Here is a 26,293-nt window from a genome sequence, read left to right as displayed (position 1 = left end):
GAGTTATTAAGAAGTTAATGCTCACATGAGGAAAATGAAAAATTAAACATGAGCTAAAAAATGTTTTAGACTCAGCTAATTTTTAGCTTTAGTGCCATCAGAATAGTTTTAAACAAATGGAACAAATAAGTTCTTCCAGGCTAGTTTGCAGATTCAGTAAAACTAAGAAGGTATTTAACCTCCAAAGTGGCACAGCACCTGTCTGTAGAAGAGATTAGGTGAATCCAATCTGCAACATGGTTAAGAATATGAACTATGATGAGATTCATTTAAGACAATCTCAGTCTCCAAGTGTCCCCTAGAAAGGGAAGTGGGGACTGTCTCTGACATGGACTCTGTTGCCTGGTCTTGGATTACTTCCCCCTAGCAGTTTGGCCTTGCCAGGCCACAGAAGAGGATGTAGGCAGTCCAGCTGAGACTTGATGAGTCAGTTGGTAAGAGAGAAAGTCTCTTCCTTTCTGAGGACTAGAGGAGAGGGATGGAGGGTAGAGAGAGGGAGGGTAGGACAGAGAGAAGATGAGGGAGTGAGAGAGGTGTGGAAGGAGGCAAGGGGCTACCATCAGGATGGAAAGTGAATAAATTTAAAAAATAAATTTAAATTTCAAAAAATGTTTACAATCTTGGGAGTGGAGAGAGACAGCCCATCTGTTAAGAGTACTTGCTGCTCTTCCACACGACCCGGGTTCAGTTCCTAGCACCCACATTAGAGAGCACACAATGGCTTGTAACTCCAGCTCTAAGAGATCCATCGTCCTCCTCTGGCCTCCAAGGGCACATGCAAATACATGTGAATGAACAACACATGCGCGCACGCACGCACACACAAATAGATCGTTTAAAAAAAAAATAAAAAGCAACCAAGTCTTATATTGGTCACTGTAATAATGAAAAATTAAAAACAGAAGAGTCCATAGCGCACAGAGCCCTTCAGAGTGATGCTAAAGGATGATGTCACAGGTAAATATGCGTCTGTGATGAGGGTGGTGAAGCCATTAGTTAACAGAACCAAAAATTAATTAGTAAACATTTCAAAAGAATGCAACTGTTTCAATATTAATGTAAAGAAACAAAGTAACATGGAGAAATGATGTAATCTCAAAGTGTCTTAAGTAAATTAGTAAATACACATGAAGCCACATGTCTGTATACCAAAATGCCTCATCTACCTATCCCTTAATATACAAACACAGGTATGCCTAAACTTTCTTGATTATACATTTTATTGGCAGAAATAGTTTTCAATAAATGCAACATGGTGGTAAAAGGTAAGCCTGTAGATGTCTGCTTACATCCTTACTAAGTACATATAGAAGTATCATCTGGAATATTTTCTGTATTAAAGTATAATTTGATAATAATTTAAATAAGAGGAATATGGTTTAACTGAGGAAGTTTCTTCCAGATGTTGTGTTATCATTTTATCATGGCCTCTTAAGAGATGTTCTCTGTCTTGTAGGGAAATTGGTCGATTTGACTGGAGAGTATAAATACATGTACCTAACCTGTGGGACAATCGTGATAATAGCGGGCTTGTGGCTATTCATTGGCAATGCTGTAAACTATAACCTTCTCAGAAAAGAAAGGAAGAAAGAGAAACACAGGATGAGGAAAGCAGCTAAGAAGTTGGCCAAAGAAGCTGAGGCTTTGAAACAATCTCTCCACGAAGATACTGTTGCCACATTGCCAAGTGCACCAAGTCCTCTCTTAGACAGAAATACTGAAAGTAATATTTAACATGAATTTCACCTCCGAATCAGTGTTTAGGAATTTACTTATGAGTTTCTTTGTGTTTTTCAAAGTGTTGGAAAATATAGCTAAAACAAAAGATCACAAATAATAACAAAATTGTTGTCTTCCTCAATGACATATTACGAATTAATGCTTTAAGATTTGTTTGCATGGTTAAAATTTGGATTATGCAAACAGTAAATCCACAAATTGGCTTATTTGCATACATTACATGGGGTGATGAGATGAAAAATAAGATATTTAAAACTCTTTCATTGACATTTAATTTTTAGCTGTAGAATGAGACCTGCATTCCAGACCCCTGGTTTCCTTAAGCATGATTCAGTATTAATTACACATAATGACTCTTCACAGTTCATTTTTTGATATTAAGTTATGAAGTAACTTGAGGACAGTCATGTGTCTTTTCACACACAAGGAATCACATATATATCTGCACAAACATTGGTCTGGAGCTCATAAATAAATGAATTTGAAAAAAATAAAAATATTATTGTAATCATTTTTAAACCAAAGACTCCTCCAGGGATACAATGGGAATGTGATAGATTTGTGTTCACCTTTACAGTTTGAATTAAATGTTTCAGTATATGGTGAAAATCAAAGTGCTGTTAACTCAAAAAAGTGACTACTACTACAATTTAAAAAAAATCTATGTAAGATAAGTTTGCTTTAAAAAAAAAAAACACCAAAAATCCTTTTGTACCATTTCTTCTGCACATGTGCTTGATTGGTCTGTGCATGTGGTTTCCTGGAGATGCTGCAGTTGGAGCCTGGTGCTAGAGAATAGGCCCAAGGGATTTCTGGAATTATTACCTACCACATAAACTAAATTAAAACTCAACCCTTTGATATAGAAAGTATCTTAAGTCATAGTGAACAATTAAAGATGACTTCTTTTTTTTTCTAACTAGGGCTCAATCAGATTCAATATTGTGTTTTGCTGAACAGTCCAGCCAAGAAAACTAGAATCCTAAATGACATGTTCAAGAAGACCAGATTGTGGGGTTTTTTTTCCAGCACTAAATAGTGAGCCAAGCTTAAATCATGTTCATAGGAATAGAGCTGACAAGAGTATGGGTCATTACTGAGCCCACTAAAGTCTTCTGACTCTTTACTACAGTAAGTAAAACAAAGCAAACAAAACAAAAATGCAAATAAAAACAAACCGAGGTCTTGAGTTCAGTCTCTGAAGATGCCTCATGGGATAGAAGAGGGAGAAGAGGCAGTTGAAAATTCTTCCCTGTACTGATTAGACTACCTGATGCCTGAGAATAGAGGCAGGAAACTGAGGCATGTGGGGCAGGAGACACTTCGAGAAATATAGGCCGTGGCGACTGGCAAGGCATATAGGTTATAACAGCTCTGACCTGGGGGAGTTGTTGCTTAGGTTTAGTTTAACATTTTTCTCATTTTCTTTCATAAAAGTATCTGGAATTCAGAATCATTCTTAAGGCACTCTGAGAGATCTGTGGTTTCCTAGTGTATAAATGTTAATAGAGACTAATTATTCTTGTAAGTCTCATTTAATTTTATAATAAATTGAAAGATCTTAGTGCTTTATTATTGAAGCGATGCCACGCATACAACGCACTCCTCTTTTCTTTCCTCCTCCTCCTCCTCCTCTTCCTTCTTCTTCCTCTTAGCAGGTGAGATGGGTGCTGTTCTTATTCTTAGGGGACTCTTCCTAAACACCATACATTTATGGCAATTAACATTAAAGATTTGTTTCACAAATAACATTTAGACACTGCTTCAAACATGTGTTTCATAGGTTCATATGTAGGGAGAAAGATAACATTTAGATTTTCTTCATTTAACATTTGCTCCTTTGAATATGAAAATATTTATCATTTCCAATTATTTAATTGAAAACAAGATTATGCCAATATGTAAGAGAAATTAATCAGGATGGTGTGTGGCACCACATGACTTTTATTTTAACTTAGTTCCTCCCAGTCTTTAATCAGCTTTTTTAGTATGATTACTTCATTCATACTCTTTCTGTTTGTCAGAAGAAATCATTTATCATCGGCCATAAATACTTCCAGCAAGAATGTCTTACACTCTTCAGAAATACCTTTTAAAATAATACACATAATGTGATTGCAGGAGGAGAGGACCAGTAGGGCAGTGGAGTGCGACTTGCAGTCAGCGCTTGTGTGCTCTGGCCCCCAGTGTCAGGTGATGCTGTAAGGGGAATTCCAGTGCCTTGCTTTCTCCTTGGAAAGAGATTTAGTTTTCTCACTTGCTGATGATGCATATCAAAAACCAAACTGCATTTCCCTTGGTGCTTTTCAGTTTCCTTGATGGATATCACATTCATTTTTTTTAAGGGGTGGAAGAGTTGTCAATCACATGACCTTATGTGTACTGCCATGATGAACCACGACATTATAAGTATACACACTGATGTGTAGAGCCATGCAGGAGACCTCATGTTCAAAGTATGTGCATTAGGAACTGGAGAAATGGCTTCATGTCTAAGAGCATTGACTGCTCTTCCAGAGAACTTGGTTTAATTCCCATCACCCACATGGCAGTTGACAAAATGTCTGTAACTCCAACATCTGACACCCTCTCACAGGCATACATGCAGGCAAACCACAAATGCCTATGAAATAGTAAATATTAAAGAAAAAGGAAAAGCTTGCACATTGAAGTGTAGAGCCATGCTGGAACCATGGCATTGTAAGTATTTTATTAGTATGTACATTTATAACAGAAGTGTTTGAAATTAAGTCATAACCCACTTGAATAAGTAAGAAAACCATAATAGAAACTAATCTGCTTCTTTGCCTTCCCCAGTCCACTGCACCTGTTGAAACACTTGTTGCTTTAATGAAATCTTTCAAAGACTGAGGAAAGACTACTGGCCTAAAGCATGTGTTCCTATCTAATTGCATAAGTGGAGGAGGAAAGGCAGGTAGCACCCTTGTCTGCAACTTAAAGGATGAATACATCCCTGTCTCCAAGGAAAAACAGATTTTAAATGTTCAAGATAAGAAACTAAGTTGATACCATTAAAATCCCCAGTGAGCTCCATTTATCATATCAAAATTGTACAAAAGGGACTAGAGTACCCAGAGTCCCTGAGCACTAGCTAGTTTACATATTTTGTGGTTGCTGGTTAAACTTCCCCCCTTTTTTCTATTTAACTATTTCTTCATCATCCATAGACAGATAAGTGGGTACGGGCTTGTTCTGGCCTATTCTTCTCTCTGGGTCTTTTTGAAGAGGCCGTTGGGTAGGCTATGTATCACATTCAAAACATGATGTTTTCTCAATATAATCTCAATATATTTGTCGATATAATCTCAATATAATCTCAAAAAGTTCAGAGTTTCCTCTTTTGTTCAGTGTTCCTACAACCTTCACTAACTGGCCACATGTTTCACCCAGACACCAGGAATCATAAAACAAAACAATTCAGTTTGCTATCTTCAAAAGTGTGTTGTAAAGACTGAACTTGTCTACTCACTTGCTTCTAGTCTTCCTACCTGACAATCAAGAATGTAGAAAAGTATAAATGTAATCTTAAAGAGATGTTATAGTAAAAATTACATTTTATCCAAAAATGCCTTATAAAGGAAGAAACTTAAATCTATACTATTTCCAATCTTTAATAAAAATAAAATATCCCTAATGTTTGGCTTGAATTAATGGGAAAATGCGAAGTAGAGAAGGAGCTAAGATACATGCATTTTGGCTACATAATACCTTTTTATATTTAAGCCAAAGCCATAACAAAAGTCAATAACTTGATATTATAGAAACACACACACACACACACACACACACACACACACACACACACACACACACACACTCACACACACTCAGGAAATTTCTCTCATGTTAAAAACAATATATTGTTAAACCAAAGTTTAAACTTGGATTTATCTAAAAGCAGAAGGAGTCCCTGGGGTGCTCACTCCACTTCCAAATTCATATGGTAAGACACAGATACAAAGGTGTAAACGTTATACTAGAAATTAGACCAAGCCTCAGCCTGTATTATGCTTCATGATATTTCCATCAGCAATTGCCTTGTCTATACGGACAACATGATACTAAGCTGCCTGCTTCTCTTATCAGTTCAAATTACCTCAAACAATGATAATTACATAATAGCTAAAGTGTGTTCACAAAGCCTTTTCTCATACAAATTATGATGATTTTATATGACTCAAGTGTAATACATTTTCCCTGAAGTTGGAATAAAAATTGTTATTTATTACATGTAAAATAGTCCTGTATTTGTTGCTACCTATGATGTAAACTAAAACAATCACTTACTACCAAACACAATGATTTGAGTTTCAGTGGCTACCCCATTTATAAGACTGCCCCAGAAAGCCAGAAGTAATGTTTTTGAGACCAAGGTAATTCAGTTTGTCAGTACGATATATTATTTTCATTAACTGAAAACACATAACCTATATATGTACCTATTAAAATTCATCTGAGCATGCTCCTTATTTCATGGAGAACACAGCTGTTACTGCTTTTGTCATCTTCTCTTGTTGGACACTTTGAAGAACTTATGCATCCCCCCTTGTTGGATGAGATCCATCTCTGTTCATTTTCCCCATGACATCATCTGTGATACAGATGCCCTTGTTCCTTTGTCATTTACAAGTATAGCCTCCCCGAAGCAATATTTCAAGACTGAACTACATCTTCAAAAATAGGAAAGACCTTTCTGACTCCAAGCTTCAGAATTCTGAAATTTTAAAGATGTTCATGGTCTAGAAGGCATCTTTAAAATAGGGATTTTTCCATATGCAGGAAAAAATTACATAATTGAATTTGATTTGATAGAACCTAGCAAAACAAATCTATTACTCCTTGGCACTTGCCTTATGGAATTTTCCAAAAATGCCTCAGGCTGCCAGGAATTAGAATTCACTTTGGCACCACTTTGTCAGCAATACAGTGCTACCACTGATGCAGGCCCACCACAGCTGTTTGCAGCTCCAGATGTCACTCACCACTTTTACAGACTGACTTACGTGTATGTAGCTCAGTGCTCTGAGTGAGTGCAAGCTTGACGATAGAACCCCTCTTCTTATTTCCAACATGTGTTTACTTCTATTTACTACACAAGCCCTGCTTTCAGTCATGTTGATTTTATACAGTGAGTAAAATAGTTTCCTAGAAACACACTTAAAAGTCTTCATATCCAATATAAATGCATTTCTTCAATCATACTTTGCAATGTCAAATTTGTATAAAATTTGATTGCCACAGTACAGAATTCTGGGTAAGTCACAGACAAGTAATGCACTACGAAATTTTACACAATATATAATACCATGGTAACATCAAAGGCCTAGGTACCAGTATTATGTTAATAAATATCACTGTTACTTTAATTACCCCATTGCCTATATCTAGACAATATTTTTAAAGACAATAATTTACTAAACAACTGTCATCATTTAAAATAAGGACATAACTAATACAATGCTCTAAGCATCTGGAGATATGTTAGGAAAAAATATAATGATTCTGTCAGGCAAAATGAGATACTTAACGGGTAGCTAATAAGAGTGGAAATAAAGCTTTGATGCCAGAGAATGTCATTTACATCTACTATACCTTTGCAGATAGCATTTCTAGACGTTTCTTCGTTTTCATATCCCTCAAGGACTCAACAATAAATACCAAATTATAATTCATAAAGAAATCTCTGGAAAAAGCGTGGTGACTCTTTAGAGGTCATTTTGGCAAAGCATAAAAAATAGTAGCACTGGCTATGTGTTTGGGGTAGTCCCTGGTGACGTCTACTGTAGGGTCCACTGTGGTGTAGGGTTTCATAAAGCAGCATGACCCAGGAGACTCTTGTTTGCCTCTGGGAGACTTTACCGCTCCTCCATGAGGTGAGTGTTGGTTGTAGTCAACCAAAAGTTGTGGTTATATTCAACCAGACTGAGGCAATATAACAAACTGACATTGTCATTGTGACTGTGGACAGTGTCAATACCTGTGACATTATCTTTCTTGGTAATGATAAAATTAATAACATTCTTCAATCAGAAGTGCCACAGTAACTTCTATGGTGGAGGTGAGCTAGTAGGATCTTCTCAAATATTCAATAAAATCTGCACTTGATTTGAAACTTTTAAAAATATGTGTTAATGAAATGTTTTCTAAGATGAAAATTTCTCTATTTGTGAAGGAAAAGTTGAAAAAATAGGACATATGCTTTCAATAAGAATTTTCTCATTATGATTTTAAATTGGAACTAAGATTACTGGGTAAAAACTTATATATAATATCTTGTTACTAATAAGATGCATATAAGATATACTCTACTTTAACCACAGCTATTTTTTTGAAAGAATTCTTGAAGAGAATGAGTTTTGGGTAAGTTTGTAAAATTACTTTAATTATGAATGATGCCTTCAGCTCTAATTCAAGTTTTCAAAATGTGTCTTTATGACCACTGAACAAACCACCACATGGTAACATAAATATGGGTGTTCCCTAAAAGAGCAGTTAAGGGAGCCTTGCTTGACAATTTGGTGGATTGTTTTTTATGTGGTCTAAACCATGCCTGTGCCTGCTTCATCTTTTGAAAATAATGTATAAAATATTCAGTGTGAATGTCTGTCAAAGTGTAGAGAGTTTTTGTTGTTGTTTTTTGTTTGTTTGTTTTTTGTTTGTTTGTTTTTTGCAAGTAGCCATGGTTTAAGTCCATTTTGGTGTCTATTTTGTGAAATATTTTGTATATGTAGCAATTCCTAATTTAGGAAATAAGATATATCAAATTGATCCCCCCCAAAAATGAAAGATAACTGGTGTTTTCATAAAAATGCATATTTTATATAGCTAAACGTTATGTGGATTTATTTGAGTTCAGAGTAAATTATTTCAGCAATGAGATCCTTTTTAAAGAAACTTTCTTGAGGTACTGAAACACTCAGGTCCTGTCCTGCTGCGGTATCACATGGGCCTAATACTTCAGAAAAGGACCCACTATAGTTGCTACAGTCTGCTGCTTAACAAAGTTGAAAGCAAATGCCCAATTCCTCTGTGAGAATACATGCTTTGCCTGCTGCTTTCAAATATGTTTCCAAGGTGTCTTCTTTCCATCGAGACTGTAAACTTCTTGTGGACAAGGCTGTCTCTAGAATAACACCTCTCATGCTCAGCACAGGCTAATTCCTCTTGGAAATGAATGAATGGACCTCAATGGCTGAGAGCCCCATGGTGTTCTATGATGTGGCCTAAGGCGTAGTAGGGTAATTCTCTGACCAGTCCAATCAGTAGGGTTGAAAGCACCTTGGACTCTTTTCTCAACCCAAAGGATGGGGTTTTACATCTCAAAACATCTCCCAAGTAATGTCTACGTATAACGAATCATTTTCTTAGAAGATATTTTTGTACGAATTTTACATGTATTCAGGAGCAGGACATAAGTCATCCCCTGCTCTAGTTTTAGCAGAGAGGAGGAGGAGGAGTGGGACACAGCAGTTCTTCCGGATGTAGCTATCTGGAGGGACATAGCATGAAGAGGGGAGCCGCCTTCCCTGTCTCCAGCCAGTGGCTTTTAAAAATGCATTCAACTCATGGACACCTCTGTAATCTCTTCTTATACTACTCTGGAGCCAAATGCCTAGCTCTTACATGACAAATGGTTCTCCTTATGGTTAATGAAAGATATCTATCTTATCTTAGTATGGGATGTATTTGAAGTAAGATGACACTGAAGTGATTAATTTTTCTACGTAAAACTATTTCTGGATTATGCAACAGCCCAATTTGTCTATTAAAAATGATCTACAGCGCATGCTTTTGTTGTAATTTATTTCTAGGGGTCTATTTCCTAAATATGTACATGTGTTATATTTAATGATATCCTCTTTTATTTCTATTTATAATTTACAAAGCAATTCTATTGAAGTTGTCTGGCTGACTTTTTTTTTTTTTTTTTAGTAACCAATATAGCCTGTACCATTTGTGAAGAATCTCAGCTTAAACATTTTTGTGTTTTTGCCCAAGCTTGATATTAGGAGCAGAAGTCTAGATATAAACACATTTCATATGCCTACTAACATAATTATTTCACAAATTGTAGTATTTTAAAATAATAAAACACATGGGTAATATTTCATGCATAAAAAAACAAGTTGACAGTATCTCCTGGGAGGAAGGGGATGCAGGCTTCCCTGAAGAGACCAGATAGACTGTGAGCAGAAAGATGGGGTAAAGACCCCCTCATCAGAGGTCTAGGGGAGGGGAATAGGATGGAAGAGGGATGGTGGATGGGAAATGGAAAATAAGACCAGGAGGATAACAATAAGGATGTAATGAGAATAAATTATAATAAATTAAAGAAACAGAAAAAAAGTTGATGATACATGTCCACCCCATTATTTACATATTAATCGAAATTATTAACAAAAGCAATCCAAGTGAGAATCCAAGGGAACTGATTTGTGGTATTTTTCATACCACAGAATACTTCTTATTAAGAAAACGTACAAGCCTCATAATAGAGTTACAGGATATACAGAGAACAAGAGTTTGTGTACTAAGAAATACATAGTGCTCCCGTTATATAACGTCATACATGAGGAAACTCAATCCCTGGCCAATGGTTTCCCGAGGTAGGGGAAAGAATGGGAGGAAACATAGGGAGGGCAGCTGCTGTCTTCAAGTGTTAGTTCAATGAGCATATGTAAATTTGCCATAATTAAACTTGTGAAATGCATATAGCTTAATGTATTTGAATTCAGTAAAGTTTGTGTAAACCAAAGCTGGAATATTGAGGGTAAAAACCCTAAAATACAAAGCACAAAAAGCAAAACCCAAACAACAACCACCAAGCCCCCCTACAATTTCCCCTTGACTCTTTAGCATCATAAACAAAGGCCTTTAGTTTGAAGGCTACAGTGGAAAGCCCTCAAGTCTTTATAAAAACACATTTTCAGGTCTCTGGATAACGTTGCCAGTCAGTTTTTTATATCTGTAACTAAGAGCCCTAGATACTAAGCTGAAACAGAGCTTTGCCCTCTGGGAAGTTTACAGTCCATGCAGGTTTGGCCCAGTTGATTTGGGGATTGTGACATGCAATGGAGGAAAAATTGCTTGTTTCCTTGCCAAACATGGAAAGAGAGACAAGCAGGGGCTTGGCATTAATACCACCTCCATTAACATGCCATGAATGCTCTGTGTCCTCCGTTAGGCACTACCTCCAAAGGGTACAATCAGACTTCAATAGCGTCACTAGTATAGACAAATCTATTAACACATAGGCCTTTTGAGGGCTTCCAAGATCCAAAATATACCAATAACTCTTCAGCTGTATAACTAAGACTTTATTTCAATATAGACTCAAAATCATAAGTATCACTTGGCACACCTTGTGTCTCAAGATTTTACTTCGGTGTGTTTGTAGACATGCTAATTTGGTAAGTGCTATGGCATCAGCACCAGAGACATCGTGACAGTCCTGGGCTGGTTGTATGCTTAAGGTCATTACAGCTTACATCTGAAAAATTATCGCAGAGCCTTTGATATAATCAGCACTAAAGTATATCCAATGAACAAATGAAACAATCAAGATAAGTGTTCTGAATTTCTGTGGACCTTGTAGGGCTGGGTCTCTATTACCAAACAAACTCCTGGTAATATAAGCCAAAGTAAGCAGAAAGTGTATGAACAAGTGATTATAATAGTTCAATCCAATTCACGGGGCTAAAGAAGGAGGCACAGAAAAATGACTGAAAATATACTGCATGGGGCACAGTAGGTCATTAATAGATTCCTTCTCACTGTAGAACGATGAGACCATAATCACAAGACTACGAGAGAAGTTACTATCATTACAGGGAAAGAGGGCATGCTCAGTTCTGATGCAGCTTGGTGACCTGGGATGGATTGGAAGTGGGGTTCCCTTTTTCCGAGAAATAGAGGAAGGGGAGGGTGGACAGGTAAAGAAGGAAGGACTGGGAAGTGAGGAGGAATGGGCTATGGCCAACATGTAAGTAAATACATCAATTAATGATAATAATGATAATAATGAAAAGAAAGAAAGAAAGAGGAAAGAGAAAGAAGGAAAAGTTGGCATGCAATATGGAGTCAAAGAGAACCCTGTGATTTAGGATCCTAAGTGTGGATCAGAACGGTCTCTTGAGATAACAGGTGATATTAATTCACCATAAGAGCAGCCACCTTGTGCAGGAGCTCAACTGCTGCCAGCTGAAAAGATCTCATGAACAGACCCTGGGAGGAGAGATATAATGAGCCCAGAACTGACAGCGGGGGTGGGGTGGGGGGGGGGGATTGGAAACTTGGGATAGATTTGGCTGCTCGTCGCTGCTCTTCAAGACGCTCCTAGAGAAAACCGCTCGAGGGAAGGCTTCAGAGCTCTGGCTCCTGCTTAGGCTCTGGGTTCTGGTTATTCCCAGTTCCAGTGGAAGAAATCCTGAGGCTCCTGACCAGAGAATCGGAGAATCGATCCTTGGAACTGATATCCTTAAGGTTTGTTATTGTGTCCATTAATCTTCGTTTTTTTTTTTTTTTTTTTTTTTTTTTTTTTTTTTTTTTACTGTTTTGGTTAATCTGGTTATAATTGACCTAGGCTCAGTAACTAAGTTGTTAATAAAATATTTTGGTTAAGAAAATTGAGTCTGCACATAATATCTCCTGGCAGGCGGGAAGTAGAAACCGGTGGAAAATAGAAGAGCAAGGTGCCTTAATTTTAAATAAATAAGGTGATAGCACTGATAATCCAGCTTATTGAGAAGTTCCCAGTTGAGAGAATTTTTCCCTGTGGATGACATTATTTTTTATTTTAATTTTATTAATTTATTCAGATTACAACCCAATTGTGATCCCATCACTTGTATCCTCCCATTCCTCCCTCCTTCCCCCTTTCACTCTATTCCCCTCCCCTAGGTCTAAGACTGAGGGAGACCTCCTCCCCCACTGTATATTCATAGGCTATCAAGTCTCATCTTGGTAGCCTGCTTATTAATACTGATGTTTCTGCAATTTTATTGAAATTTCTGCTTTTAAGGGATGAGGTCTTGCCTTGCCCTCTGTTTCTTTCTACATCTGTTTTTTATTTAATGTTTTACAACTCCTTATCTCATGGCTTTGACTATTAGCATTGGACTGTCTGTAAATTTTTTTTTCTTCTCTCATTTTATGTAGTATCCCTTTGTAATAGTCATGTTGGTCCACCTGACTATCATGTGTCACTAATGTGTATTTAGTGTTTTCCTAAAGCAAGATCTGTTTTTTGAGGAAAAAGAAAGGAACCATTAGCGCCTCTTTAATAGATATTACCAAATAATATGGAGCTAAATAAAGGTCAATGATTTGGAGGGAGCTGCAAGGAGCCTAAGAAATTGTGAGTGTGATGCCCCCTGTGGGACACATTAGCATCTCTGTGGAGAGAAAACTGGCCACTGTGCTACGGGGAGAATATTAATTACGCACAATAATGACCTGCCACAGGAGGACAAGCAGATACCAGATCTGAAGCTTATATAGCAGAGATTGCTTTCTTTCAATATTCATTTCAAGTAACATAAACCATTAACACAAGAAAAATAATCCAGTGAGGATATGTATGCATGTTTATTGTTTAATTGCATTATTATTAATAACATCTTTAGTTTTGGTTAGTAAGAACCTGTTTCTGTTTGTTTTCTAAGGTTTCCCCAAAAAGAGGACATACTTATAAAAACCTCTACTATAGTTAGAAATGTAATTGTAACTGTTTACTAAGATACACAAATATTTATTATAACATTTCATATGTAAATGTGTATATATATATACCTATACATATAAAAATTGTCTTTTAAGTTTTATTCTTTGGGTGACCCTTCTACCCAATAGTTTTTAATCTCAAACTATTTTTAAATTATTACTCATTTTATTAATCCTCGTTTTCACTAGGCCTTGTCTCTATAAGTAACAGTACTTAATATCCTCTGTGATATATACTCAGATAATGCATTATAGTTTACAAAATTAACGTTTTCTGTCTCTGTGTTGAAGTGAGCATGTCTATGGTATGTGCACATACCGATGTTCAGAGAGACCGGAGGAGGCTAACATGTGGCCTGTTTTAGCATTCACTACCTTCTTCCCGTGAACAGGGAACTCATTGTCCCTGGAGCTGGGGCCAGCCTGTCAGCCAGAAAGCTGCAGACAGCACTGGGGTTACATGTGCGCTCCTGAATCAGAGTGTGCAGCTTCAGGACTCTCTTGGTATCTGGCAGTTTTTCAAACGGATTCACGCAGAATTTTTTAATTAGAAAGCAGGAAAGAGAAGATAGTTAACAAGTTTGATGTCTGTGAGCCAAAGTTTGGGAAATGGTGCCTTCCAGCATCCTCAACAGCCCTGTCCATTGTCAATAACAGTCTAGTCCTGGAACTTGTTATAGAAATGCCCAGGTGAGTTAGGGAAATGGTTGTAAGCCCGCACCCTCAACCCTCCGCCATCTTCTGTGTTCTTCTTTCTGTCCTGTAGGATTAGATCCTCTTTGTTTGCCCATGTGCCGCATTAGAGGAGATCACGGGCACTGCAAAGCCAAGTTACCCGGGACATGGACCTCTGGGTGGTGCTCTGGGGATTGACTCTGGGTGGGACTATCTCTGGGCAGGGAAGATGAGTGCAGAAAGGAAGCTGAGCAGGAGAAGCATCCACAGATGCTCCTTGACTGTGGATGCCACATGACCATCAGTTCCAGCTCCCGCTGCCCTGACTTCCCTGCCATGCCTGACAGGCTGGATGCTGAACTGTGAGCGAGAGTTGGTTTTGTCAGAGTGTTTCATCACAGCCACAAGAAAAGGTACTGGGACATGTTTGCTTCATGCACGGTAACGAAAAATGTCACTTTCTCAACTCTCAAAAGACAGCCAGTCAAGGAAGTATGAGGAATAACCAGGTACAATTGCATACTGTTCCATTTTTTGCTGTTGTGATGGCTGTTCATTTTTAGTTTCTCTTATTTACCTATTTACAATCAGCCTTTCCCTCCTAAATGTTTCATTGTTAACTGAATACTTCTGTAGACTGGCCCAAAATCACAGATTATGTACATTTTTCAAACAATTGTTCTTTTAAAGTTGTTTACAAAAACCAAAGGACCAAAACCAGTAATTCACACAAGAGGGAATTGCTTAAAGCAGCCTTTCATGAATATCCAAGGCTTATTCTATGAGCACTGAGGCAAAGGGTCAAGTTGACAATGTTTTAGGATTATGACAGTATTATTGAGCAGTCTCTTAATGTTGCTAAATAGGACTGACATGTAGATAGTAGACTCTTTGGAGCCTACAGGTAGCACATGGCTCCAGATTGTATCTCAGGGTGGGAAATATTTCTAAATGGACAGTTTGGGTTCCAGGAAAGAACTATTTTTTTTCTCATAAAAACCCCAATGAATGAAAAGAACTGCATTGGATGTGCTCTCATGTTATTGAAAGGGACCAGCATAATATGAGATGATCAAAGTGCCATGCTGTGAAACTTCATTTTATTATAGAATCAAGTATATTTTGTGAAATGGCCTTGTTGGCCATTGTGTCTGAGGTGGTTTGTCCATTTGCATAAACACAGTAGGCAGCATGACAGCAGTGTGCACAGGGCCTTCATCAGGTGGTGATGTTGTGAGGATGCAACAGGGGATCAAGGCTTCATGCAGCCATGGGACCCTTGCCCTCCTACCTTCTACCAGAGGAGAACACAGCATTCTCCTCTTCTGGGACAAGTGAAGCAACATTCTGGAGGAAGAAAGGCAACGTCTATGCAGATTCTGAACCTGCAGGCACATTTACCTTGGCCTAGCTTCCTACCTGTGAGAGTCCCTGTGCTTTGGAAGTTACCCAGGCTGTTTTAGGAGCCATCTCCTTTCCAAATCTCCAGACTCTGTCTCAAATCCTGCAATATTGAAACCATACACACAGTGGCATAATTTCACTCTGTGTTTGTTTTAAATATAACAGGTATCATGAATAGAACTCCTCTCTTCATTTCACACTGGCTTCTACTTTTTTAAAAAGAATCTCATGTTAGGAGGATTTTCTGTCCAGGTATGAAGTAGGTTTATAGAGAGACATGTGTGCCATCACTGAAAGAACTTCAGATGTAGTGTTCTCTGTGAAATCAACACTGTGTATCACAGTAATGGCTCCAATGACAATGCCTTCCCTGTTACCAGGCATTCTTCTCTTGGTGACTGTCTCTGTCCATGAAGCATCATGGTCGATGTGGCTGTGACTCTGCACATCCGCTCCTGGACTGGACTGGCCAAAATTAAGTTCTGGTAAGTCTGTGTACAAGACAATATTTTCATAAACTTTGCTGTATTCAAAATAAAAGAGCTTTCACCCGTGAGAGCTTCCTAGAGCCAGGGATTCAAAGAGGGGGCTGCTGGATCCCGCAGTTGCCTCATTGCGCAGCCTGACCTGCCTCCTCCACGGTGGCCTGACTCAGTTGGTTCCTGGCACTAACTGTCCCTAAGGGTGCTGAGTGTTCTCTGAAGTGCCATCTGAATATGTTAAGGTGTTCTAGCTTCTGAATGTGACTGAATACTCCAGTTAATTACAACTAAAGCTGCCAGCATCTTGCCTCCTGACATCTATCTTAGAGGCCAGAATATCTTTTCAAGTCATTGTAGGGGAAAGGGCTTACCAGGTGTTTCCACTTTCTAAAACAAGTTGCCATTTCCCTAATCTTCTCTCACAGTGCCTCCTTGCTCATGGCTCATGCTTGCAGCTCATCACACATGTCAGCCAAAATAAAATAACAATACTTATTTTTGAAAAATATTGTCAAAGATATGGTTACTATTCACATAACTTTTATTATTTTTGTATTTTTGTTCAAATTAGCCTATGTATAAATATGCATTTAAGGGTTTTTATTTAAATTGTGCATATTTTAATCAAAATTTTTTTCTGTATCCTTAACTCCTCCCAGATCCTTCCCGCCTCACCATCCACTCAATTTTACATTCTTTCTCTCTCTGTATATCAAAAGCAAACAACGCAAAACACAAGAAAAAAAAAAACCGAGAATCAAAACAAACCAATCATCCAATAAGACAAAGAAATACCACGCAACTAAAGCACAGCCCCCCCCCCTCAAACCATGGATGCCTTTTAAGAGTTTATTTTTCAGTTGATAAAGAAACACATCACTGACCTGTTGGAAGGCAGAAAGGCAGTCTAGTGTCGTCATACTGTGGACCAGATGACCACAGTCAAGACAAAGATTGCAGGGGGCTCATGGCCTTTAACTCTTCCACAGCCTCATTCTAAAGTGAGGTACATCCTGAAGGAATATATTAAGGCTTAGAACTATATGTTTAAGTCCTTGAGTTTCATGTCTCTAAAATGAGGACCAAATAATTCTATAAAATAACATGCATGTTGAAGTGGCAGGTGCCCTGTGCAGTGATAAATAACTATAATGTGGCATGTAAACCTATATGTTATTTGTACAGTCAGATGCCTATCAGAAAATGCTATGTGCATCTCTATGTTTGTGTGGTGGCCTTCTCTAGGTATACTCCTAAAATTTTTATAATTGTCCAAGAGTATTAACTCACTTAGGTAGTACTAAACAGAAAAGTAATGAAGGCCAAGAGATAGTTTTCATTTAGATAACTTTTAAGTATAGATTCTCATTTCTTTATTTCATCTAGTGGTCATAATTGAGTAAAAAAGTAAATAAATGTGTAATATCAATTTAATGTTTTTTTGTATTATATTATATAATGGTATAAAAGTTACACTCAGTTACTTTGATGAAATATAATTTTCTTGCACTCCTCACTTGAGCATCATAGACTACAGCACTACTATGGTATTCTTTTCTGCACTTGTTTGCAGGCTTGCTGACACAGGTTTATATCTTCGTTTTAATGAATGTTTTATAATAAGTACTACATTATTATATATTTTTCATAGCAATTATCTAATGAATGCGCAAGAACCTATCCAGATGGTAGTATTATTTTCAGCCAATGTCCTTATGTGCCATTTATATGCTCTGGTTCCCTCATAGTTTTAACATAATCAGTCAAAGGAGGTGGGGAAAGAAACTATGGAATCCCCTGTCTAATAGGTGTCATAAATGGAACTAAAAGTGTCCACACTTCTGAATGGAACAATGTTCCACAGGAGAGCTCCACTGTCAAGTGGCTAGAAGGGTCAGTAGACAGAGGAGGCTCATCTTGGTGACAAGGAAGACCGTGTGGCCTCATGTCTCTGGCCACACCGACTCACTTTGTTGTGATACTTTAGTCCTGCTTGAATGGTACTGTAACTCCTAGTCACTTTCAGTAGATTGTAGTTTTTTCTGACTTCTCTACTAAGATTAGGAATAATATGTCTCTTTTTCTTATTTGACCTTTGAAAAGTGAGCGTAATAATGGAAGAGTCAAAAAGGGTTTGTCCGTCCATATAAATTTGCTAGAAATATCAAGAGATTTTTAGGAATCCCTTTCTTAAAGCCATTAATAATTTAATCCTTTGAAACTGAGAAAGAACTAAAAAGCAAGTGTGCTGGTTAATTTTTATTGTTGGTTTGGGTTGCTTTGGTTTGGTCAGCTTGGCACAAAACAAACTCAATTGGCAAGAGGTTACTTCAGTTTAGAAAATGCTTCTATAAGACTGACATGTAGGCAAGTCTGTGGGGTGCTTAATTTATTAAAGTTTGATTTGGAAAGACCCTGGAAACTGTGATCAGTGCTACCTCTGTGTAGGTGGTCCTTAGTAGAAAAAGAACTCAAGATGAACAAGTCATGAAAATCAAGTAGGCAAGCAGTGCTCCTCCATGGCCTCTGCATCAGTTCCTGCCTCCAGGATACTGCTTTGAGTCCTGCACTGGCTTCCTTCATGGTAGCGTGTAAGCTTTAAGATAAAATAAACCCTTTCCTTCACACACTGGTTTTGGTTATGGTGTTTTTCACAGCAAGAGGAAATGAGGCAGGACAGCTAGGAAGTCTTTAAAGATACATACAAAATGGGCGATACCAAATACCCCAACCATTATTCAGGTTTTCTTAGTGGTTGATCTGAGAATGTCACTAAGAATGAGGAAGAAAGGGTACAAATGACTTCATAGCCTTGCTCAAGAAAGCTTTACGAATTTTTACATGTCCCCAAGGTTTGTTTCATCAGAAATTTAGTATTGATAGGAGGAGACCCCACTCTCTATGGCCCCAAACCTTGAACCAGGGTGTCTGATATGGGTGATAGAATTCTGGGCAAGATTTTTACTTCTAGTGAGCCCTAAACTCAAGGTCTGTTCTCTCTCTAGCATGATGAAAATAGTGTTAGAAAAATACCAACAATAGGAGCATTAGGAAAAAACAATATAAATGTCCTACTTCTCCCTTTGAACTTGAGAGAGGGCCTCAGTAAGTAGACTATGTTGGAACTGTACTCTCTCTGGAGATGTGACAGGCCTTGAACATGCGATGTTTCTGCACTGGGTCATGAGAAGCCTGGAACACAGACCTGTGCCTACATGTTAGGCTTTTTTAAAATACAAATAGAAGTACTTGCTCCCAAATATGACCATTTCATAAAGAAACAGATTTATATGTGCAAATTAAAGTTTTGTATTTCAGCACTTTTATGTTATAAAGCTTATAAAAGAAAAATAATACACACTCATTATAAAATTTTATGAATATTTTAAAGCCTCACAGGTTATATAGAGCTATTTACCAAAGCTATCTGTAGTTAACAGCTTTCTATGTATTGTTCTGGATAATTTGCTTGTGCATATAAGCACACAAACAGTGTATGGCTAAGGAAAAATCTTCTCTTGTCCACTACCCCAAGAAGCTTCCCTGAATGGACTGACAACAGACAAGCTCATAGCAAAAAGACGTCTTTTATTTGGTTTGGAAATAGTGTTTTACACAGGCTCCATGCAGACCCTCAATCTTGAGATCCATGTCAGCCTCCTGCATGCAGGATTAGAAGCCTGAGCCACCATGTCAAGTAGTACATACACACTTGAGTAGCCTGCACAGTGGTGACTAAGAGGAGTGAGATTACCCACCTTGCCAAGGGAGATTTGCATGCTTCCATTCATGTGATAAAAGAATGTGGACCATCCTTTCTGAGGGGTACGAAGTGGTTTTTTTGGGAGGAGAGGGATATTCAAAGAAATTATTTGGAAGTAATTGTCCCCGGAACTGGAATGCTTCCAAGGGACAGACTTCATTGACCAAAACTCTGTGTATGCAAGTTAGGTCCATCTGTGTCCTTTATTGCCAGGTTATAGATGAGATTTTAAGGAGATTCTGGAAGGTGATTGTGCTTGTTCACACCAAGGTGACCGAGATACATGCTATAAAACTTCATTGATAAAGAGAATCAAGATCCAAGACACGGAGGCAGTATGGCCAGTATTCTTGACTCTCAGACTGTCTCTGTAGATCCATACTTTGTGGTATTGATCACATAAGCAGAACACCAGAACAGAGCCGCACATACTCTAAAACACATAGGAGCTGGCTGGAGAGATGGCTGAGCAGTTCAGAGCACCTGCTGCTTTTCTAGAGAAACTGAGTTTGGTTCCCGCACCCACGTGGTGGCTCACTGTTGTCTGTAACTCCAGACTCAGGGAATCCTGCACCTTCCCTGGCCTACAAGGAGACTGCATGAATGATGGACACTCATACTTGCAGGCAAGACAGGAGTACGTAGAAAATAAAAATAAATGTAATTAAATTGAACCACACTTTACTGTTTATAACTTTTTTCATTTGTTTCACTCATCAGTTTGTATAGATCTGCTGCATTCTCTTTTTCATGTTATTGATTAGTAAATTTCCTAATGAATGAAACAATTTCCCTTTTGAAATGACAGTCCTTAAGAAGTCTATTCAAACACCTTTGCATAATTTGTAATTATGTTGTAATGATTACAAAAAGTTGTAGAAAACATAGATATCAGTAATCTGAAGCAATCATGAAATTTCAGGCTGTAAAGTGTAGTTGTAGTTCTTAGCCTCAGTAGTTGTATATGAATTCTGATGAAACTACAGGAAGGTCCTACCCAGGAACTGAAATTTAGAAATTCAGGAGAGTGATAAAATTGAGGGTTCTGGATATGCTGTGTGCTGTCATCTCAGCACTTAGGAGGCGCTGAGGCAGGAGGATTCTGAGTTGAAGACTTGTACAATTCATGTAGCAAGCTTCAGAGCAGCCTGTGGTTTGAAAGCAAGATTCGTTCAAAAGCAAATAAACACAGAAATAACAAAAATGTAGTGAAAATGACAAGTGAAGTGATTTATTGAATCCAGAAAGATCACTTCCTAAGTTGGGTTTCAGGGAAACTGGAGGTCATCAATGCTAATAAAAGAGACACAAGTAACAGCAACAAACTGCCAACTTGGTGAACATCACTTTGAGAAACTAATTTTGCACTTTTGATCCTTTATGCCTCTTCCATATGTTCTTGCTTCAAATTACTTATTTCTCTGAATCTGTAGATTATAGAAATAATTTAATTGCCCAGGAGAAATGGAATCGTTAAAGCATTATTTATTCACACACCCTATAAAGCCCATTGGGACATGAGGCACACATAGGTAGAGCCACGGAAATAGTATTAGCAAATATGCTTTCCTCCTGTGAAGGAGACAACAACATTGCTTTGTAGTGAGGAGAAAGGAAGTAGTCCACCAAAACTTTTCCTTTATGAAATTAAAATAAATTTTCACCTTTTCTTAGTATTATTGATTAAACACAAATTCTTTAAACGTGATTGTGCATTGTTAAAATCAACAATAAATGCATATACACACTGTGTGTGTGTGTGTGTGTGTGTGTGTGTGTGTGGTGTATGCACTTGTGCTTAAGTGTATATAAACTAGACCATGATCAAAATCATTAGAAAAATGATACAATGTATATTAATTGAAATAATCAAGTTAGGGCTCCTGGGTTAAGCCATTTTTTGAACGGCAATCATTTGTTGAAAGACTGATTTTTTGCCAGTACCATGCTGTTTTAATTACTGTTGCTCTGTAGTACAGCTTGAGATCAGGTATGGAGATTCCTCCGGAGGATCTTTTATTGTATAGGATTGTTTTTGCTATTCTGGGTTTTTTATTTCTCCATATGAATTTGAGAATTAATCTTTCAATATCTTCAAAATATTTTGTAGGTATTTTGATAGGGATTGCATTGAATTTGTAAATTGCTTTTGGTAAGATGGCCATTTTTACTATGTTAATTCTCCTGATCCATGAACAAGGTAAATCCCTCCATCTTCTGATGTCATTTTCAATCTCTTTCTTCAAAGGTTTGAAGTTTTTTTCGAATAAGTCCTTCACTTGCTTGGTTAAAGTTATTCCTAGATATTTTATATTGTTTGTGGCTATCGTGAAGGGAGTAGTTTTCCTAATTTCTTCCTCTGCCTGTTTGTCATCCTCAAACTAAGGCACCAGCCAAGGAGAAATAGGCAGTAAACTTCGAACCCCTACCAAGACCTAGCCGACGAACACGATATTCTCCACTGTTGAGTGGAGAGTGAGATCTGATTCTCACGTGAACTCTGGTGCCCCTTTTCTGACCATGTCCCCTGGATGGGGAGGCCTGGTGGCACTCAGAAGAAGGATAGCAAGTTACCAAGAAGAGACTCGATAATCTTAGAGCATACATAGAAGGAAGAAGTCTCCCTCAATCACAGACATAAGGGAGGGGAGAAGGGGGGAAGTGGGAGGGAGGGAGGAATGGGAGGAAACAGGGGAAGGGCTAACAATCAAGATGTAATATGAATAAATTAATTAAAAAAAAAAAGAAAAAAATATGTTTGTCCATTAAAAATAAAAAAATTAAAAGCCTAAAAAAAAAAAAAAAGAAAGATTGATTTTTTTCTGAAATATGGATCAGTTAGAATATACAATGCAAGATTTTGTAGAAATTTTGGTGAATAGAATTTGTAGCGTCCTGAGATTTTCTCAGGGTCTTTTTATTCTTGCACCTCACCTAGTGTGTGTAAGACAGTGTAATTAATTACAGCCTGGGGGTCAGAACCCAGTTTTCGAGGATGCCACAGGCTTTCCTCTGAGGATGTGCCCTGTCTCAGTGAAGTGTATTATGCCAGAGGAAAAAACAAGAGACATTACTCACCTGAAAATATAAAGATTTCCTACTTTGATGTGGCCTGGTTACTCGGGGGCGGGGGGAGCTGTAGTTTCTGACTCACTCAGCTTTGGAAAGCCATAACAACCCTAAATCCAGCAGGACCAGTGCTGACATAAACTGCGCTTCGACAGCCTCTGGAAGACCACTGGGTAAGAGCACTTCAGTTTCTTACGTCTGATCAGTGACTTTCAGAGTCTTTCACTCTCTTTGTTGGTGCCCATGCACCCTTCAACCTCTTACACAAGCACCGTTAACTCAGTGGTTATGATGTCTGCTTTGAACATTTTATAACCTTAGAGCCAAAGTGGGTGACTGCTTATTTAATTGGAAAAAAAAACTCTAGTTTTCACTTTTTCTTATACTTAATATGGTCGAAATTATTTTTATAGCAAAGTTTATATATTCAGTACCCTATTGAAGTTTATAGCTCAAATAAAGACATATATTTTATCAGATATGTAGATGCCATAAGGAAATTTGAATTCTGAAACAGATTCCTAAATTATCTTTTTGTCACAAGATTAAAGCTATATTATTTATAATATTTGGATTATTTTGTTAAGTGTTATATACACACACATGTGAGCACATACACACAGAATTTAGCATCAAGTTATTTAAATAGACATAAGGAATTGAGAGGTACCTAATGAATGTCAATACATTTTCTCTTTAAAGATGTAATTTGTGTAATCTATTTGCATTTTGTGTCTGTGTCCATCCAGGTGTGTGTTCATTTGTTTACAGTGTAGGTGGAGGCAGAGGCCGAGTCCCAGTGGCATTTTTCAGGAACCATCCACATTGTTTGTGATCCCAAGTCCCTCACTAGGATCTGGAATTAATTAGTACGGAAGGGATGTGAGTCTGGTGTCCATGCCAGGAGGAGGGAGATGTATGTATTTACGCTTTTTAAAATGATTGGAAAATGCAATGCAAAATTTTATTTCTGAATGTTTAGCATATCATATGATAAAGTCTATAATGATTATAAAGTCCACTAATCACGGATTAGTAATGAAAGACTGTTTACTTTTCATTCTAAGTCCTAGATATTTAAGGGGCCATGCCTTTACTCCTTGTAACCATCTGTGAATTACACAAGGCAAAGCTATTTAGTCCATAAATGTCCCCCTTGATATTTCTTCAGATATTGTTGGGGTTTTCTTTTATAATTTTCAAGGAAGAAGGGAATTGGTAACTTCTCACTTTAATTTTAAAAAGTTGTCAGAAGCAGAGATTCATAAGATAACTTCTAGAGCTGATTGTACTTAAATAATGTTTACAATCAGCCTTTCCCTCTGTGTTCCATAAGCATTATGCACTTATAAAGATCCTGTTTTGAGTGCTCAAATATTGTAAGTTGGTCATTATACAGCAATTTACTACTTTAAAACCTAACAAATGAAGAGTTAAGAGAGAGATAATTAGTATCATTTCCAACAAGAAACAACTTAAAAAGATCTTACCACACTGTAAACATATATACCTTTTAAAAGTGATTCTTGACAAATGTGTGAGGTTTTCTTTGTTCTTTGTTTGTTTTTTTTTTGTACTAATTTGTAACCTTTATAGAATATAAGCCTAATACAAATGTTTTTCGCTACAAACAAATACTCACTTTCCAAGCATCATTTGTCTATGTCTAAACCTCCTGTCTTGTTGCTGGTTTCTTTGGACAAAACAAACAAACAAACAAACAGAAAAAAAGAGGAACCAAAAAATAAAACACAAGAATCATTTAGACAGGCAACAAGGCTAGACTCACAACCAAGAATATAAAATTCAACTACATCTGTGAGCACATGCATGCATGAGTGCATGAGTTCCTGTGTGCTTGTGTGCGTGAGTACATGTGTGTATCTGTTTACTGCGCTGCACACGTGGAGGGTGGAGGACCGCTTCTTTTAGGAATTACTTCTCCACTTCCACCTTGTTGGTTCCCAGAATTGAACTTAGGCTTTCAGGCTTGGTCACGAACTTTTTTAACTGCTAAGGTATCTGCTTACCTTTGCACCTTAAATATACACTTCTATGTGTGTGTATGTTAAAATCATCCATACTTTTACAAAATTGAGAATAATAGGAAATACAGTTATCCATACACTGATTTTGCAAAGTATTGGACACACACACACATATGTGTATATTTATACACACACATATAGATGCAGAGGCAAGGATTCCACTTTGTATAATTTCTTATATATCAAACTGTGCATCATTTCTCCCCACAGGAGAGTATTTCATTGCTCTTAGGTGTGCACACATTAAAGAGCCTTTTCTCCACTCTTCAACAAACAAGCGCGTTATCTGTGTAGCTGGTAGTAGTTCTCTGAGGCCCTAGTTATGGACGGGCAGCATTTTGAATTAAGATATTATTCTTACGGCTTACTGATGGCTCATTTAATTAGTGCTTGCCACAAAACTGTGAGGATCTGAGTTCAGTCCTTCAGAGTCCGCACAAAAGCTGGTCATATAACCCCCGTGCTGTGGAAACAGAATGAGGAGAGTCCTTGGAGCGTTAGCCACTAAGAGTAGCCATGTCAGCAAGGTCAAGGTCCTGATTCTGTGAAAGACCCTTTCTAGAAAAATAAGGTGGGGAACACATAAGGAGCACCATGTCAGCCTTTTACACACATACAGGCACACACATTCACACACAAACACATGCATGCACACACACACACACAGTCACACACACACACACACACACACACACACACACACACACACACACACACCCTGCACATGCACAGAAGAAAGCATTTTCTCTTGAAGGTTAGTGGTTACTTTTCCTCTTGGCACTTGAGTTTCTATTTAGATTCTTAACTTCATGTCCAAATTTTTTCCCCATAATTAAAGGCTTTCAGATTTTTACCTCTTAGTAATCAAGGCTGTATTCTCACATTTTTTGTTTTGAATTTATAATAATTTTCCAAGTACAAGAGTACTAAATATATTAATAAACGTCATATTGTAGCTACAATGAGATTGCTACTTAAACAACTATCAAGGGTGGTACACAACACGAAAGATATAACATGATATTTTATTATTTCTTTTTCAACAGGATACTTTAGTCTCCAGAAGAGGCACTGAAATGGCTCACAGTCACCTGAATTGACTCAACAACCCCTTCCTCCAGATGGAGGGTGGGGTTGCGTGGTAGTCTGTGGATCCCTTATCTCCATTGGATTTTCTTTCTTTTTTTTTTTTAATTTATATTTTTTATTTTTAAAATTGTATTAATTTATTCAGATTACATCTCAATTGTTATCCCATCACTTGTATCCTCCCATTCCTCCCTCCCTCCCGCTTTCACCCTATTCCCCTTTCCTAGGTCTATGACTGAGGGGGACCTCCTCCCCCTATATGGTCATAGGCTATCAAGTCT

General features: G+C 37.7%; 2 protein-coding genes across 2 annotated transcripts in view; both read left to right on the top strand.

The window, feature by feature from the left end:
- The window catches only part of LOC311584563 (monocarboxylate transporter 2-like), a 35,269-nt gene extending 33,060 nt beyond the window's left edge, over positions 1-2,209 (top strand). The window contains exon 6 of the mRNA XM_084759014.1: positions 1,457-2,209. Coding sequence (XP_084615140.1) covers positions 1,457-1,734 — 278 coding nt within the window. The 3' untranslated portion in view covers positions 1,735-2,209. The remainder of the gene's footprint in view (positions 1-1,456) is intronic.
- A 15,726-nt stretch (positions 2,210-17,935) lies between these two features.
- LOC311584562 (monocarboxylate transporter 2-like) overlaps positions 17,936-26,293 on the top strand; it is a 205,224-nt gene continuing 196,866 nt past the window's right edge. Inside the window, exon 1 of the mRNA XM_084759013.1 lies at positions 17,936-18,043. The gene's annotated coding sequence lies outside the window, so the exon portion shown is untranslated. The remainder of the gene's footprint in view (positions 18,044-26,293) is intronic.

Source organism: Acomys minous (genome assembly GCF_964271855.1).
Source record: "Acomys minous genome assembly, chromosome: 15".
Classification (NCBI taxonomy): domain Eukaryota; kingdom Metazoa; phylum Chordata; class Mammalia; order Rodentia; family Muridae; genus Acomys; species Acomys minous.
The sequence above is the reverse complement of the archived record's forward strand: the minus strand, read 5'-3'. Positions and strand labels throughout refer to the sequence as shown.